Source organism: Oncorhynchus nerka, linkage group LG7 (assembly GCF_034236695.1).
Source record: "Oncorhynchus nerka isolate Pitt River linkage group LG7, Oner_Uvic_2.0, whole genome shotgun sequence".
Taxonomy (NCBI): domain Eukaryota; kingdom Metazoa; phylum Chordata; class Actinopteri; order Salmoniformes; family Salmonidae; genus Oncorhynchus; species Oncorhynchus nerka.
Genome location: NC_088402.1, coordinates 47,252,946 through 47,270,594, shown reverse-complemented (window position 1 = coordinate 47,270,594; position 17,649 = coordinate 47,252,946). Strand labels below are relative to the sequence as shown.

The following is a 17,649-nucleotide window of genomic DNA, read 5'->3' as shown; positions in this document are numbered from 1 at the left end:
GGTGAGGTAAGGGAGAAGGTCTCCGGAAATGGTCTGGAGAAGAGAGGAGGGATAGGGTCAAGCGGGCAGGTTGTTGGGCGGCCGGCCGTCACAAGACGCGAGATTTCATCTGGAGAGAGGGGAGAAAGAGGTCAGAGCACAGGGTAGGGCAGTGTGAGCAGAACCAGCGGTGTCGTTTGACTTAGCAAACGAGGATCGGATGTCGTCGACCTTCTTTTCAAAATGGTTGACGAAGTCATCTGCAGAGAGGGAGGAGGGGGAGGGGGATTCAGGAGGGAGGAGAAGGTGGCAAAGAGCTTCCTAGGGTTAGAGGCAGATGCTTGGAATTTAGAGTGGTAGAAAGTGGCTTTAGCAGCAGCGACAGAAGAGGAAAATGTAGAGAGGAGGGAGTGAAAGGATGCCAGGTCCGCAGGGAGGCGAGTTTTCCTCCATTTCCGCTCGGCTGCCCGGAGCCCTGTTCTGTGAGCTCGCAATGAGTCGTCGAGCCACGGAGCGGGAGGGGAGGACCGAGCCGGCCTGGAGGATAGGGGACATAGAGAGTCAAAGGATGCAGAAAGGGAGGAGAGGAGGGTTGAGGAGGCAGAATCAGGAGATAGGTTGGAGAAGGTTTGAGCAGAGGGAAGAGATGATAGGATGGAAGAGGAGAGAGTAGCGGGGGGGAGAGAGAGCGAAGGTTGGGACGGCGCGATACCATCCGAGTAGGGGCAGTGTGGGAAGTGTTGGATGAGAGCGAGAGGGAAAAGGATACAAGGTAGTGGTCGGAGACTTGGAGGGGAGTTGCAATGAGGTTAGTGGAAGAACAGCATCTAGTAAAGATGAGGTCGAGCGTATTGCCTGCCTTGTGAGTAGGGGGAAGGTGAGAGGGAGAGGTCAAAATAGGAGAGGAGTGGAAAGAAGGAGGCAGAGAGGAATGAGTCAAAGGTAGACGTGGGGGAGGTTAAAGTCGCCCAGAACTGTGAGAGGTGAGCCGTCCTCAGGAAAGGAGCTTATCAAGGCATCAAGCTCATTGATGAACTCTCCGAGGGAACCTGGAGGGCGATAAATGATAAGGATGTTAAGCTTGAAAGGGCTGGTAACTGTGACAGCATGGAATTCAAAGGAGGCGATAGACAGATGGGTAAGGGAGAAAGAGAGAATGACCACTTGGGAGAGATGAGGATCCCGGTGCCACCACCCCGCTGACCAGAAGCTCTCGGGGTGTGCGAGAACACGTGGGCGGACGAAGAGAGAGCAGTAGGAGTAGCAGTGTTATCTGTGGTGATCCATGTTTCCGTCAGTGCCAAGAAGTCGAGGGACTGGAGGGAGGCATAGGCTGAGATGAACTCTGCCTTGTTGGCTGCAGATCGGCAGTTCCAGAGGCTACCGGAGACCTGGAACTCCACGTGGGTCGTGCGCGCTGGGACCACCAGATTAGGTGGCCGCGGCCACGCGGTGTGGAGCGTTTGTATGGTCTGTGCAGAGAGGAGAGAACAGGGATAGACAGACACATAGTTGACAGGCTACAGAAGAGGCTACGCTAATGCAAAGGAGATTGGAATGACAAGTGGACTACACGTCTCGAATGTTCAGAAAGTTGAGCTTACGTAGCAAGAATCTTATTGACTAAAATGATTAAAAATGATACAGTACTGCTGAAGTAGGTTAGCTGGCAGTGGCTGCGTTGTTGACTTTGTAGGCTAGCTGGCAGTGGCTGCGTTGTTGATTCGGGGCTAGCTGGCTAGCTAGCAGTGTTGATTACGTTACGTTGCGTTAAAAGAACGACAATAGCTGGCTAGGTAACCTAGAAAATCGCTCTAGACTACACAATTATCTTTGATACAGAGACGGCTATGTAGCTAGCTATGTAGCTAGCTACGATCAAACAAATCAAACCGTTGTACTGTAATGAAATGAAATGAAAATGTGATACTACCTGTGGAGCGAGGCGGAATGCGACCGGGTTGTTGAGTTCTAATCGGTAGACGTTGGCTAGCTGTTGGCTAGCTAGCAGTGTCTCCTACGTTAAGGACGACAAATAGCTGGCTGCGTTGTTGATTCAGGGGCTAGCTGGCTAGCTAGCTAGCAGTGTTGATTACGTTACGTTGCGTTAAAAGAATGACAATAGCTGGCTAGGTAACCTAGAAAATCGCTCTAGACTACACAATTATCTACACAATTATCTTTGATACAGAGACGGCTATGTAGCTAGCTATGTAGACGGTGGGCGTTAGCTAGCTGGCTAGCTGCTGGGCAGAGCTGCTGGGCAGATACGTTAGGACGACGAAATACGATAATTACGCAATTATCTTTGATACAAAGACGGCTATGTAGCTAGCTAAGAAGAAATTGCTAGCTAGCTAAGAAGAAATTGCTAAGATTAGACAAATCAAACCGTTGTACTATAATGAAATGTAATGAAATGTAATGAAAAGTTATACTACCTGCAGACCGAAGTGCAGACCGAAGTGCAGACCGAAGTGCAGACCGAAGTGCGGATGCGACTGCTCGCGACTGAACGCTGTAGCCTCGATTCAAGAAGCGATTCTCTAATTCAGCAGATTTGACACTGTAGTCTGTTTCCTGATCGCAAATTCTGCTGACTCTTTGGAATTGGCCATATGGGATAATCTCTTTTAGCCTTTTGGGGTGAAAGCTGTCTGTCATCAGAATGGTATTCCCATCTGTATGTTTCCTAAAGATTGATGTGTGCAAAAAAACTTTTGTCATTTTGACTAATGTCGAGGTCCAAAAAATGAATGTTATCCTTGCTGTACTCCATAGTTAGTTTGCTGTTAGGGTTAATGTTGTTAAATTAAATAGCTATCACTAGCCACCTTCCACCCTGTTACGCAACCTTGCACTTTGGTGCCTGCTGCCTTGGAATAATGGAATTAATAATCATGATAATAATGGAATACTAGTCACTGAATGATTACATACTACTTCACTCATCTCATATAGCCTAGTGGTTAGAGCGTTGGTCCAGTTACCGAAAGGTTGAATCCCCTAGCTGACAAGGTAGAAATCTATCGTTCTGTCCCTGAACAAGGCAGTTAACCCACTGTTTCCCCAGTAGGCCGCCATTGTAAATGAGTTTGTTCTTACCTGATTTGCCGAGTTAAATAAAGGTTAAATAAACAAATATATTCTACTGTATTTTAGTCAATGCCACTACGACATTGCCTCAATCTAATATTTATACACTGCTCAAAAAAATAAAGGGAACACTAAAATAACACATCCTAGATCTGAATGAATGAAATATTCTTATTAAATACTTTTTTCTTTACATAGTTGAATGTGCTGACAACAAAATCACACAAAAATGATCAATGGAAATCAAATTTATCAACCCATGGAGGTCTGGATTGACTCAAAATTAAAGTGGAAAACCACACTACAGGCTGATCCAACTTTGATGTAATGTCCTTAAAACAAGTCAAAATGAGGCTCAGTAGTGTGTGTGGCCTCCACGTGCCTGAATGACCTCCCTACAACGCCTGGGCATGCTCCTGATGAGGTGGCGGATGGTCTGCTGAGGGATCTCCTCCCAGACCTGGACTAAAGCATCCGCCAACTCCTGGACAGTCTGTGGTGCAACGTGGCGTTGGTGGATGGAGCGAGACATGATGATCCAGATGTGCTCAATTGGATTCAGCTCTGGGGAACGGGCGGGCCAGTCCATAGTATCAATGCCTTCCTCTTGCAGCAACTGCTGACACACTCCAGCCACATGAGGTCTAGCATTGTTTTGTAATTAGGAGGAACCCAGGGCCAACCGCACCAGCATATGGTCTCACAAGGGGTCTGCGGATCTCATCTCGGTACCTAACGACAGTCAGGCCACCTCTGGCGAGCACATGGAGGGCTGTGCAGCCCCCCAAAGAAATGCCACCCCACACCATGACTGACCCACCACCAAAACGGTCATGCTGGAGGATGTTGCAGGCAACAGAACGTTCTCCACGGCGTCTCCAGACTGTCATGTCTGTCACATTTGCTCAGTGTGAACCTGCTTTCATCTGTGAAGAGCACAGGGCGCCAGTGGGGAATTTGCCAATCTTGGTGTTCTGCAACACCATGTGAAATTTATTGTCAATCAGTGTTGCTTCCTAAGTGGACAGTTTGATTTCACAGAAGTGTGATTGACATGGAGTTACATTGTGTTGTTTAAGTGTTCCCTTTATTTTTTTGAGCAGTGTATATTTCTTTAATCCATTAAACCTTTAGATGTGTGTTGTTGTGAATTGTTAGATACTACTGCATGGTTGGAGCTACAGTAGGAACACAAGTACTTCGCTACACCCTCAATAACATCTGCTAAATATGTCTTTTGGACCAATAACATTAGATTTGATTTGAAATGACTGTTTAACATGTTTTGTCTATTTTATATTGTATGTGTTTGATGTATTTATGCGGGGTTCATCAGTAAAAGAGACCCTAGTCTCAGTATGACTTCCCTCTAAAAAAAATGGTTAAATAAAAATATAAAATAAAGATAAACTTTCAAATTCACATCAACCTCTGTCTCAGTATCTCACACTATGAAAGGCTAACCCTTAATTCTAACCCTTGTCTCACGTTTTCAGACTATGAAAGGCTACCCCTTAATTAACTCCAATCCTTGTCTCAGTATCCCAACCTATGAACGGCTATAGCCATGGCTTGGAGTAAATTGTTCCAGACTGTATAGCTTTACAACCAAAAACACACATTCATGATAAATGGATTTAAGTTCCTATTATGATGTTTTGAAATGGAACGTCTTTGGGGTTTGAATGATAAGTGTTTGTTTCAGGTACCCCTTGACTTTTGCTTCTGTAGATCATAGTCAGTGTCACAGCAGGGGGACTCTTAAGCTCTGTCGCATATTGCACCCTATTCCCTGTATAGTGCACTGTACAGTCATATGGGGTGCTGGTCAAATGTAGTGCACTATAGGGAATAGAATTCCATTACGTACACAGTTTTACTGGTGAAGACATATCTGAGTGGGATTTGACTTAGCTGCCTACCACGAGGTTGCTGCATTGGCACAACCTGAAAGGCACCTCACGTTGCCACTTCTGTGTTGTTACACAGGCAGTACCAGTAAAGGGATTTGGCACTGGTGGGGCACATCTTCTTCTCTTTTGCCCTGTCCCATGACTCCCGTGATATTGCTCTGTTCTTTCTTATTGTCACATGAGATCTGCTTTGATCTAATAGCTTATTCTGAGGATGAAATCAAACTCTATTTATCAAGTCACAGATGACTTATGAATGAATTATAGCTTCAACTCCCATGCTAGGCTTTGCTTTGATACAGATGAACTGTACTCAATTCTCACTCTCTTATATATTTCAAGCTTAGATAATACGGTAGCTGGCTTATCTTAATGCTGCGTTAAACTACTGTACAGAATGAGACTGAATAGGGAAGTGAGAATTTGGTTGCCTTGGTATTGGTCTTGCCAGGCTTGGATCAGGTTCCTGGTTTGTTAGACTGTGTGGAAAACATTGCACAACTCACGCCTGCTGCTGGTAGATTGAGTGCGATAGCAGGACAGTCTTCACTCTTCTGGGAAGGCTTTCCACTAGATGTTGTAACATTCCTACATGGACTTGCTGAAATAGCCAAATCCACTAATTCGAAGGGGGTTCCACATACTTTTATATATAAAGTGTGTGTTGCCAAGGCACTGTAAGAACTGTTAGATGGAACTTTTTTTTAATAACTTTTTTGTTCAACATTATTATCCTTTCTGATCCAGTTTTATGGATGTGAACATACCACCCCACTTGACTGTATGAAATATTCACATGTTTGTGATCCCAATAGATATTACCTCAAACACCCCAGAATTCTATATCTACCCTGTATATAACTCTTGGTCTCTTAGTTGAAGTTGAGTGTCTGCATGCTGTTGATATTAACCATCACTTTCTCTCTCTACCATAGATGAACGGGACCGGGTACAGAAAAAGACCTTCACAAAATGGGTCAACAAGCACTTGATGAAGGTGAGATGAGGACATATACAACACCTCACTTTTGAGCACATCCCTCAGCTCCTCAGCTTAATTGCTGCAGCAATTTCTGTGTGGTACTATAGTCTATCCAGCCTGCGGGTCATAAAACATAACTGGTACTACTATTATCACTGCCTGTTGTGTAAGTGTCTATGGTAAGAAAAGGAAAGCACTGGCCTGTGGTGCTGCCTTAGTATTATGAATCATCCGATATTACTCAACAGAAGCTTGGTTTGCATAAAAAGATGGATTTGCACTGTATAATTCCATTGTGACTCCCAAATATGATTTGGAGCTTTTTGGAAGCTGCCCTGCTACAAAGTTTATTCCTGCAGCCAGTCACTGAGTCCGAGGCACTAAAGGAGCTCCTTAAACTTGACCCCAAAAAAACATCTGGGTCAGATGTTTTAGACACTTTCTTCTTTAAAAGGTTGCTACCCATATAATCGCCAAGCCTATCTCTGATCCTTTTAACCTGTCTCTCCCCTCTGGGGATGTTCCCATTTCTTTGGAAGGCAGCCACGGTTTGTCATTTATTTAAAGGGGGAGATCAAGCTGATCCTAACTCTTATAGGTATCAAGTTTCAGGTAAGACCCAAATGCAGAAACTGATTATTACAGCAACAGGGGCAGGCAAATGACAGGTCAAGGCAGGCTGGTGTCGATAATCCAGAGTAGTGGCAAAGGCACAGGATGGCAGGCAGGCTCAGGGTCAGAGGCAGGCAGAGTGGTCAGGACAGGCAATGGTCAAAACCAGGAGAGCGAGGAAAAGAGAGACTAGAGAAAAACAGGAGCTGAGACAAAACACTGGTTGACTTGACAAACAAGACGAACTGGCACAGACAGACAGAAAACACAGGTATAAATATCCAGGGGATAAGTGGGAAAGATGGGTGACACCTGGAGGGTGTCACCCATTGACTTGCCCAAAGCTTTTGATAGAGTAGACCAGGTATTCCCAAACTGGGGTACGTGTATGCCAAATAAAATGTGATTCACATAAATAAATAAATAAATAAAAGAAGTGAATCTTCACATTTATATTTTCCAACGGGGCTATACATTTTAATCTAGTGTTTCAGCAAAATAACAATGTCAAATACAGGTAGCCTACTCAAATAATTAACATCCAACCACATTAACCATTACTCTCGCGGAAATTCCACTAACGGTCCGTATGTAACCATGGTTAACTTTGTTAAAGGAAGGCCCCTGAACTCTCATGCATTTTCTGCATTATGCAATGATATGGGCAACGGCCATGTGACGCTTTTACAACATACAGAAGTGCGCTGGTTATCAAAGGGCAAAGTATTGGAATGTTTTTTAAATTGAGAGACGAGCTTAAAGTTTTCTTTACTGTCCATAATTTTCACTTGTCTGACCCCTTGCATGATGACGAGTTTCTCACACGACTGGTCTATCTGGGTGGTGTTTTTTCTCGCTTGAATGATCTGAATCTAGGATTACAGGGACTCTTCGCAACTGTATTCAACGTGCGGGACAAAATTGAGGCTATGATTAAGAAGTTGGAGCTCTTTTCTGTCTGCATTAACAAGGACAACACACAGGTCTTTCCATCATTGTATGATTTTTTTTTGTGCGCAAATGAACTCAAGCTTACGGAAGATGTCATATAGCACCTGAGTGAGCTTGGTGCGCAATTACCCAGGTACTTTCCCAAAACAGGCGACACAAACAACTGGATTCGATATCCCTTTCATGCCATGCCTCCAGTCCACTTACCGATATCTGAACAAGAGAGCCTCATCGAAATTGCAACAATCGGTTCTGTGAAAATTGAATTTAATCAGAAGCCACTGCCAGATTTCTGGATAGTACTGCGCTCAGTTTCTTGCCTTGTCAAATCGCACTGTTAAGACGCCCTTTGCAACCAGGTACCTACAGTGGGGAGAAAAAGTTTCTGTACCAAATATTAAGTTCTGCTTTTCTGATGTATCAAACACTTATGTCATGCAATGCAAATTAATTACTTAAAAATCATACAATGTGATTTTCTGGATTTTTGTTTTAGATTCCATCTCTCACAGTTGAAGTGTACCTATGATAAAAATTACAGACCTCTACATGCTTTGTAAGTAGGAAAACCTGCAAAATCGGCAGTGTATCAAATACTTGTTCTCCCCACTGTATGTGTGGATTCTCGGTCCTCACTAGCATGAAAACTGAACACAGGCATGGACTGTGTGTGGAAAATTATTTAAGACTGACTCTCTCCAATATAACCCAACATTGCAGAGTTAAGTGCATCCTTTCAAGCACACCCTTCTCATTAACCTTTTTATGAACAATTAAGGTTTTATATGCAAGATGGCTAAGAGCAAAATTATTGATGATTATATTATTATTTGTGCCCTGTTCCTATAAGAGCTCTCTGTCACTTCCCATGAGCCGAGTTGTGACAAAAACACTCATTCTTATGGCAAAAAACAACATTTGAGAGTACGCTGAACCTGGTGCTAGAGGGGGTACGCAGCTGGAGGTTGAATGTTTGAAGTGGTACGGGACTATAAAAAGTTTGGGAACCACTGCGGTAGACCATTCCATTCTTGTGGGCCGGCTAAGGAGTATTGGTATCTCTGAGAGGTCTTTGGCCTGGTTTGCTAACTACCTCTCAAAGAGTGCAGTGTATAATGTCAGAACACCCGCTGTCTCAGCCACTGCCGGTCACCAAGGGAGTACCCCAAGGCTTGATCCTAGTCCCCACGCTCTTCTGAATTTACATCAACATAGCTCAGGCAGTAGGAAGCTCTAATCCATTTATATGCAGATGATACAGTCTTATACTCAGCTGGCCGCTCCCCAGATTTTGTGTTAACGTTATAATGACTACCCTTGCCGGAGACTTGAAACTAACACACGTGTGTTCGTGGCAGAAGACCTGAGTTTGAGTCTCCATATCAGCAGAATCAGGGGGAAGCAGTACTCTCTAAGCAGGCAAGCGTGAAATTGTTTACAGTGTTGCCACTGGACTCAAATCAAACTTTATTTGTCACATGCTCCAAATACAACAGGTGTAGACTTTACCGTGAAATGCTTACTAACAAGACAATAACCAACAGTGCAGTTCAAAAAGAGTTAAGAAATGGTTACAATGACTCGGATCTACAGTTGCGCTGGTTCAACACTTGCCTGAATTGATGTGATAACAATAAATAGGACGATGTGTTAACAATGTGCACCCCAATTTATTTATTATCATTTAATTAAACTACTACTACTAGTCATCAATATGGACCCGGACACCCCAAGCCCCTCATAATGTTGGATGTCAGTGGTGGACCCTGTGAAGGCTATAATGACCTGGCTTCATGTCGCACATAACAATGAACTTGACCCCAAACCTGTGCCTCTGGAGGGAATATATTGATGGAACGCCAGTCTACCCTTCCATAACATCAGGGACTCATCAATGCATAAGTCCTTCCTTGTATGGTACAAAGACCCAGCCAAATGCTGATGTCAGGCTGGTAAGAACCTTTCTTATTTTGTGGTTGGCAGTAGCATTGTTGATGAATTGCAGGCATCACAGGAAGTCGTCTTGGAGAAAAGAGGGTGGCAAGAAGTGGGTTACAAACATAAGATCTGTTTCCAGTATTTTCTGAGAGAGTTCTTCTTTACTATTCCCATCAAATCAAATTAATTTATATAGCCCTTCATACATCAGCTGATATCTCAAAGTGCTGTACAGAAACCCAGCCTAAAACCCAAAACAGCAAGCAATGAAGGTGTAGAAGCACGGTGGCTAGGAAAACCTCCCTAGAAAGGCAAAAACCTAGGAAGAAACCTAGAGAGGAACCAGACTATGTGGGGTGGCCAGTCCTCTTCTGGCTGTGCCGGGGGGAGATTATAAACAGAACATGGCCAAGATGTTCAAATGTTCATAAATGACCAGCATGGTTAAATAATAATAATCACAAGCAGAACAGTTGAAACTGGAGCAGCAGCACGGCCAGGTGGACTGGGGACAGCAAGGAGTCATCATGCCAGGTAGTCCTGAGGCATGGTCCTAAGGCTCAGGTCTCTGAGAGAGAGAAAGAGAGAAAGAGAGAATTAGAGACTGCTGTACTTAAATTCACACAGGATACAGGATAGGACAGGAGAAGTACTCCAGATATAACAAACTGACCCTAGCCCCCTGACACAAACTACTGCAGCATAAATACTGGAGGCTGAGACAGGAGGGGTCAGGAGCCACTGTGGCCCCATCCGAGGACACCCCCGGACAGGGCCAAACAGGAAGGATATAACCCCACCCACTTTGCCAAAGCACAGCCCCCACACCACTAGAGGGATATCTTCAACCACCAACTTACCATCCTGAGACAAGGCCGAGTATAGCCCACAAAGATCTCCGCCACGGCACAACCCAAGGGGGGGCGCCAACCCAGACAGGAAGATCACATCAGTGACTCAACCCACTCAAGTGACGCACCCCTCCTAGGGACGGTATGAAAGAGCCCTAGTAAGCCAGTGACTCAGCCCCTGTAATAGGGTTAGAGGCAGAGAATCCCAGTGGAAAGAGGGGAACCGGCCAGGCAGAGACAGCAAGGGCGGTTCGTTGCTCCAGAGCCTTTCCGTTCACCTTCACACTCCTGGGCCAGACTACACTCAATCATATGACCCACTGAAGAGATGAGTCTTCAGTAAAGACTTAAAGGTTGAGACCGAGTTTGCGTCTCTCACATGGGTAGGCAGACCATTCCATAAAAATGGAGCTCTATTGGAGAAAGCCCTGCCTCCAGCTGTTTGCTTAGAAATTCTAGGGACAATTAGGAGGCCTGCGTCTTGTGACCGAAGCGTACGTGTAGGTATGTACGGCAGGACCAAATCAGAGAGATAGGTAGGAGCAAGCCCATGTAATGCTTTGTAGGTTAGCAGTAAAACCTTGAAATCAGCCCTTGCCTTGACAGGAAGCCAGTGTATGGAGGCTAGCACTGGAGTAATATTATCCTATTTTTTGGTTCTAATCAGGATTCTAGCAGCCGTATTTAGCACTAACTGAAGTTTATTTTGTGCTTTATCCGGGTAGCCGGAAAGTAGAGCATTGCAGTAGTCTAACCTAGAAGTGACAAAAGCATGGATTAATTTTTCTGCATCATTTTTGGACAGAAAGTTAGATTTTTGCAATGTTACGTAGATGGAAAAAAGCTGTCCTTGAAACAGTCTTGATATGTTCTTCAAAAGAAAAGATCAGGGTCCAGAGTAACGCCGAGGTCCTTCACAGTTTTATTTGAGACGACTGTACAACCATTAAGATTAATTGTTAATTAATTAACAGAAGATCTTTGTTTTTTGGGACATAGAACAAGCATCTCTGTTTTGTCCGAGTTTAAAAGTAGAACGTTTGCAGCCATCCACTTTCCTTATGTCTGAAACACATGCTTCTAGCGAGGGCAATTTTGTGGCTTCACCATGTTTCATTGAAATGTACAGCTGTGTGTCATCCGCATAGCAGTGAAAGTTAACATTATGTTTTCGAATGACATCCCCAAGATTTAAAATATATAGTGAAAATAATAGTGGTCCTAAAATGGAACCTTGAGGAACACTGAAATTTACAATTGATTTGTCAGAGGACAAACCATTCACAGAGACAAACTGATATCTTTCCGACAGATAAGATCTAAACCAGGCCAGAACTTGTCCGTGTAGACCAATTTGGGTTTCCAATCTCTCCAAAAGAATGTGTCCCATGAGGACAGTCACCAGGAAGGTGTACATTTCACTAATTGTGGTTGTCACCCATTTAGCAAGTTTCCCCCTCACTCCTGTCTCTCTCTTCTCCTGTAGCTCCAAGGCATAGCAATTGGTCTCCTCTACGATGTCTCCCACCAGCTACTTTTTTGAAGGTTGTACTGATTATGATGAGCTAAGCTAATTCCAGCTATTTTTTGGAGACATGTTTGTTGACAAGTAAATATCTATCAGACCAAAGATATTATAACAAAATGACATGAGGGAGGGTTCACTCACAAACTTGAATGATGGGGTGTAGACCATACATACACCCCCTTCAACATGCATACTATGAACAGACCAAACTCATCTTGACTCCTTATTATCTTTGGCTGATGCGAGAAAAAAACATGGCAGCGCGCACAAAGTAACCATCGTCGTATTACTTTCTAGAAAGTGTTTTACTCAATAATTTCGATCAGTGGTAAGCTCACCCATGATGTGATTAATTATAAATAGTAATTGCTATTACCCAATTTATATTGTAGTTTCTGTCAGCCGAGAATGATAAAAATATGACCTCTTGTATTACATCAAACTTTACTCAGTTAGCGCTAAGACATATTTAGCCTACATTTTCCAGTTTGGATGATTGTGTTATGCTGTAGCTACTTCTGTAAATGTCTCCATTCAAAATAAACTGGTCACATTCTGGACATAACTTTGTAAGGACTGTGTTTGTGCAAAATGTTTATGTGAAAAAACAATTTGGCTAGCTCAAATGCTGACTGTTGCGTCAATCAAAACTGCACGTTCTGAATAAGCATTCTAAATCACAGGGACCACTGTAGAAGGATCACACCCGTTTGTTGGTACCTGTGAAAAGGTTAAATTGAATTTGAAAATGTAATGCAATATTCACTCAATTCAGTTTCAAATCATGAAATAAGTTAATTCATGAATTCAATGATTAAATGTGTGCATTACAAATATTATATTGAAAGTCAATATCCTAATAGAAATAAGAAATTATAGAACCCAAATCCATTTTCTGTTGGCACTGAAATCGCTCAATATGTAGCCAACTACTGGAACTACACACAACTTTTTTGCAAAAAGAAGAAAAAGCATTTGGACCAAAATGCAGTGGGGTACGTGTTAATCTTTAATATAATGAACTGACTGAATACAAAAAGAATAGCCGAAACAGTTCTGCAAGGTGCAACCAACACTAAACAGAAAATAACCACCCACAACTAACAGTGGGAAAACACTGTTGGTTCTCAATCAGAGACAACGAAAGACAGCTGTCCCTGATTGAGAACCATACACGGCCAAAACATAGAAATACAAAACATAGACATACAAACATAGAATGCCCACCCACATCACACCCTGACCAAACAAAAAATAGAAACATACAAAGCAATCTACGGTCAGAGCGTGACAAACATGGTCATACGATGGATCATTTAGCTATTTGATTTTTTGGACCCATTTAGGAATTAAATAATTAATATATATTTGATCAAATATTGAATTTGGCATTTACTACTATAGTCCAGAGAAACACATTCATAACATTAACACATTCATGAATGGCAAAAAAATACAGTCAAAAAATAAATCATAAGAAACAAGGTTTTGAAGTGTTTTGTCCTATTTGAGATATCAGAAAGCTCAGGAAATATATATACACTACCGTTCAAAAGTTTGGGGTCACTTAGAAATGTCCTTGTTTTTGAAAGAAAAACACGTTTTTTTTGTCAATTAAAATTAACTTGATCAGAAATACAGTGTAGACATTGTTAATGTTGTAAATGACTATTGTAGCTGGAAATGACTGATTTTTAATGGAATATCTACGTAGGCGTACAGAGGCGACCATGGTATACAGCGTTGTACGAGATCTTCAATGTCTTTGCAATTTCTCGCATGGAATAGCCTTCCTTTCTCAGAACAAGAATAGACTGACGAGTTTCAGAAAAAAGTTTTGGTTTCTGGCCATTTTGAGCCTGTAATCGAACCCACAAATGCCAGATACTCAACTAGTCTAAAGAAGGCCAGTTTTACTGCTTCTTTAAAATGTGTTATGTGTTCTATGAATTTCCGCCTGACTGATGTGCCCAAAGTAAACTGCCTGTTACTCAGGCCCAGAAGCCAGGATATGCATATAGTTGAAAACACTTTGAAGTTTCTAAAACTGTTCAAATGATGTCTAAGACTACAAAACAGAATTGATTTGGCAGTTGAAAATCCAAAGAAAAACCAACCAGATTTTTTCTTTTTTTTAGGTCCCAGGCTATGTAATTCCGGCTCCTAGATTGCAATTCCTATGGCTTCCACTAGATTCTTAATTCAAGGTTTCAGGCTTGTTTTTTGAAAACCAAGCAAGAATTTTGAGTTCTGGTGAAGAGAGCACCAGGACAATATCAGTCTTTCGGCGCATGTAGAATAGGACGCTCACTTACTAATTTTACTTTCCTATTGAACATACTACTTTCCGTATGAAATATTATAGATTATTTACATTGTAGGATACCTGAGGATTAAATAGAAATGTTGTTTGACTTGTTTGGACGAAGTTTAGCCGTAGCTTTTTGGACTCCTTACTGAAATCAATGGTGCCAATTAAACTGACTTTGTGGGATATAAAGACGGATTTTATCTAACAAAACGACCATTCATGTTGTAGCTGGGACCCATGGGATTGCAAACAAAGAAAGATTTGAAGAAGTAAGTGATTTATTTAATCGCTATTTGAGATTTTGTGAAGCCTGTGCTGGTTGAAAAATATGTTGATGTGGGGCGCTGTCCTCAGACAATCGCATGGTATGCCATCGCTGTAAAGCCTATTCTGAATCGGACAACACAGTTCGATTAACACGAATTTAAGCTTTTAAAGATGTTCATGAATATTTAATATTACGTGACGCCTATCCCTGAGCACAACAGGGATTATGTGCTAACGTAATTGAAAAGGGGTTTTCTAATGATCAATTAGCCTTTTAAAATTATAAACTTGGATTAGCCAACAAAACATGCAATTTAAACATAGGAGTGATGGTTGCTGATAATGGGCCTATGTAGATATTCCATTATTAAAAAACAGCCGTTTCCAGCAACAATAGTCATTTACAACATTAACAATGTCTACACTGTATTTCTGATCAATTTTATGTTATTTTAATGGACAAAAAAAAGTTTCTAAGTGACCCCAAACTTTTGAACGGTAGTGCATTTTTGAACATATTTATTCCCTTTTTTGTGTGGGCACAAGGTATGAACCTCCATTAACTTTTTGAAACCGGTACTGGTTACCTTCAGACGAGTCTCGTAACACTTGTGGGGTTCGTAGAGCAAAATTGAGAACACCATCATGTTCCATCTCCTCTTTCCACATTGGGTTCACATTAGTTTGTAGGTCAAACCGTTTGGACGCTACAAACGTTGTTATGAGAAGACCGATTTTTGGGATGTCTCAGGGTCTGACAAACACCGCTCTAGCTCTGTCACCTGTCATCACAGATGTGGTAGTGCGACATGAATTTTTCTTCCCTCCATGCCTGAGGACACACTTTCTAGTAGGCTTAAATTTAAGATATGGCAAATAGGAGTGGAAATATCATCCATTAATTTTCCATCCAATTTGTCAGACCCAGGTGGCTTGTCATTATTAGTAGACAACAATCATTTTTTCACCTCTTCCACACTCACTTTACGGAATTCAAAATGACAATTCATGTCTTGGTCTTAATTTGGTCAGATATACTTGGATGTGTTATGTCAGCATTTGTTGCTGGCATGTCATGCCTAAGTTTGATAATCTTGCCAATGAAAAAATCATTAAAGTAGTTGGCAATATCAGTCTGTTTGGTCAATGAATCATGGAGCTGAATTTGCCTTTTTTCCCAAAATGTCATTCAAGATGTTCCAAAGCTTTTTTGTCACGCGATTAAGGGTGGGTTATCTAGGGCAATTAAATGTCTGTTTATCGTTGTCTCTGATTGGGGATCATATTTAGGTAGCCATTTCCCCATTGTGCTTTGTGGGATCTTGACTATGTATAGTTGCCTGTTAGCACTATTTTGAGCTTCACGTTTCGTTTTGTTCGCGTTGTTGTTTTTGTTCTTTGAGTTTTCTATTCCTAATTAAAGGGATGGAACTGCATCTTGGTCCAATCATTATGACGATCGTGACATTTTTACTATCATTCGATATGCCATTTAACTTAGTTTCATTGTGTAGTTTCTTTTTATTCCGTTCAGTCATTTGATTTCTCAATTTGCAGTATGTTTGCCAATCGGTTGTACAGCCAGACTTCAAATCTAATGTTATTTGTACATGCGCCGAATACAACAGGTGTAGACCTTACAATGAAATGCTTACTTACAAGCATTTAACCAACAATACTTTAAGAAGTAAAAAAATACATATGTTTTTTGTAAAAAGTAGAAAGTAACAAATGATTCACAACAGCAGTAAAATAACAATGGCGAGGGGTACCAGTACAGAGTCAAGGTGTACCGTTAAGGTAATTGAGGTATCATGTACATGGTAGGGAGGGACTATGCATAGACAATAAACAGAGAGTAGCAGCAGAGTAAAAGAGGGGTCTGGGTAGCCATTTAATTAGCTGTTCAGAAGTCTTATGGCTTGGGGGTAGAAGCTGTTAAGAAGCCTTTTGGACCGAGACTTGGTGCTCCGATACCACTTGTCGTGCGGTTGTAGAGTGGACAGTCCATGACTAGCGTGGCTGGAGTCTTCAACAATTTTTAGGTTCTTACTCTGACACAGCCTGGTATAGAGGTCCTGGATGACGGGAACCTTGGCCCCAGTAATGTACTGGGCCGTACGCACTACTAGGCCGTTGCCATACCAGGCAGTGATGCAACCAGTCAATATGCTCTTGATGGTGCAGCTGTAGAACCTTTTGAGAATCTGAGGACCCATGCCAAATCTTTTCAGTCTCCTGAGCGGGAATAGGCTTTGTTGTACCCTATTCACGACTGTCTTTGGCCCATGATAGTTTGTTGGTGATGTGGACACGGAGAAACTTGAAGCTCCACTACAGCCCCATCGATGAGAATGGGGGCGTGCTCAGCCCTCCTTTCCTGTAGTCCACTATCATCTCGTTTGTCTTGATAATGTTGAGGGAAAGGTTGTTGTCCTGTGCCCCCACAGAGGAGGCCCTCTGACCTCCTCCCTATAGGCTGTCTTATCGTTGTTGGTGATCAGGCCTACCACTGTTGTGTCATCTGCAAACTTGATGATGGTGTCGTGCCTGGCCATGCAGTCATTAGTGAACAGGGAGTACAGGAGGGGACTGAGTACGCACCCTGAGGGACCCCCGTGTTGAGGATCAGCGTGGCAGATGTGTCGTTACCTACCCTTATACCACCTGGGGGCGGTCCGTCAGGAAGTCCAGGATCCAGTTGAAGAGGGAGGTGTGTAGTCCCAGGGTCCTTAGCTTAGTGATGAGCTTTGAGGGCACTATGTTGTTAAACTCTGAAGTGTAGTCAAGGAATAGCATTCTCACATAGGTGTTCCTTTTGTCCAGGTGTGAAAGGGCAGTGTGGAGTGCAATAGAGATGGCATCATCTGTGGAACTGTTGGAGCAATATACAAATTGGAGTGGGTCTAGGGTTTAGCACAATTGTTTACGGGATCGTAAAACAGCAGCCATCTCCTTCAGCGCCATTCACCAAGCCTTCACCATTGACATTCCTTTTGCCTCATCCCTCTCAACCATACCATTTTTCAATTCCTCATCAAGCCACAGAGATGTACGTTTTTACAATCCTTTTCTTAATGGGTGCATGCTTATTTGTAACTGTGATAATTAATTTCATGAATGTTTCAAGTACAACATCTGTTTGCTCCTCATTACACACCACCGACCAACAAAAATTATTTATATCAACAACATAGGAATAGATACAAAACGTATTGTAT

At 42.4% G+C, this 17,649-nt stretch overlaps 1 protein-coding gene across 1 annotated transcript in view; it reads left to right on the top strand.

Annotated features, from left to right (window-relative positions):
• LOC115137205 (plectin-like) overlaps positions 1–17,649 on the top strand; it is a 106,002-nt gene that overhangs the window by 17,695 nt on the left and 70,658 nt on the right. The window contains exon 3 of the mRNA XM_029673366.2: positions 5,924–5,985. Coding sequence (XP_029529226.2) covers positions 5,924–5,985 — 62 coding nt within the window. The remainder of the gene's footprint in view (positions 1–5,923; positions 5,986–17,649) is intronic.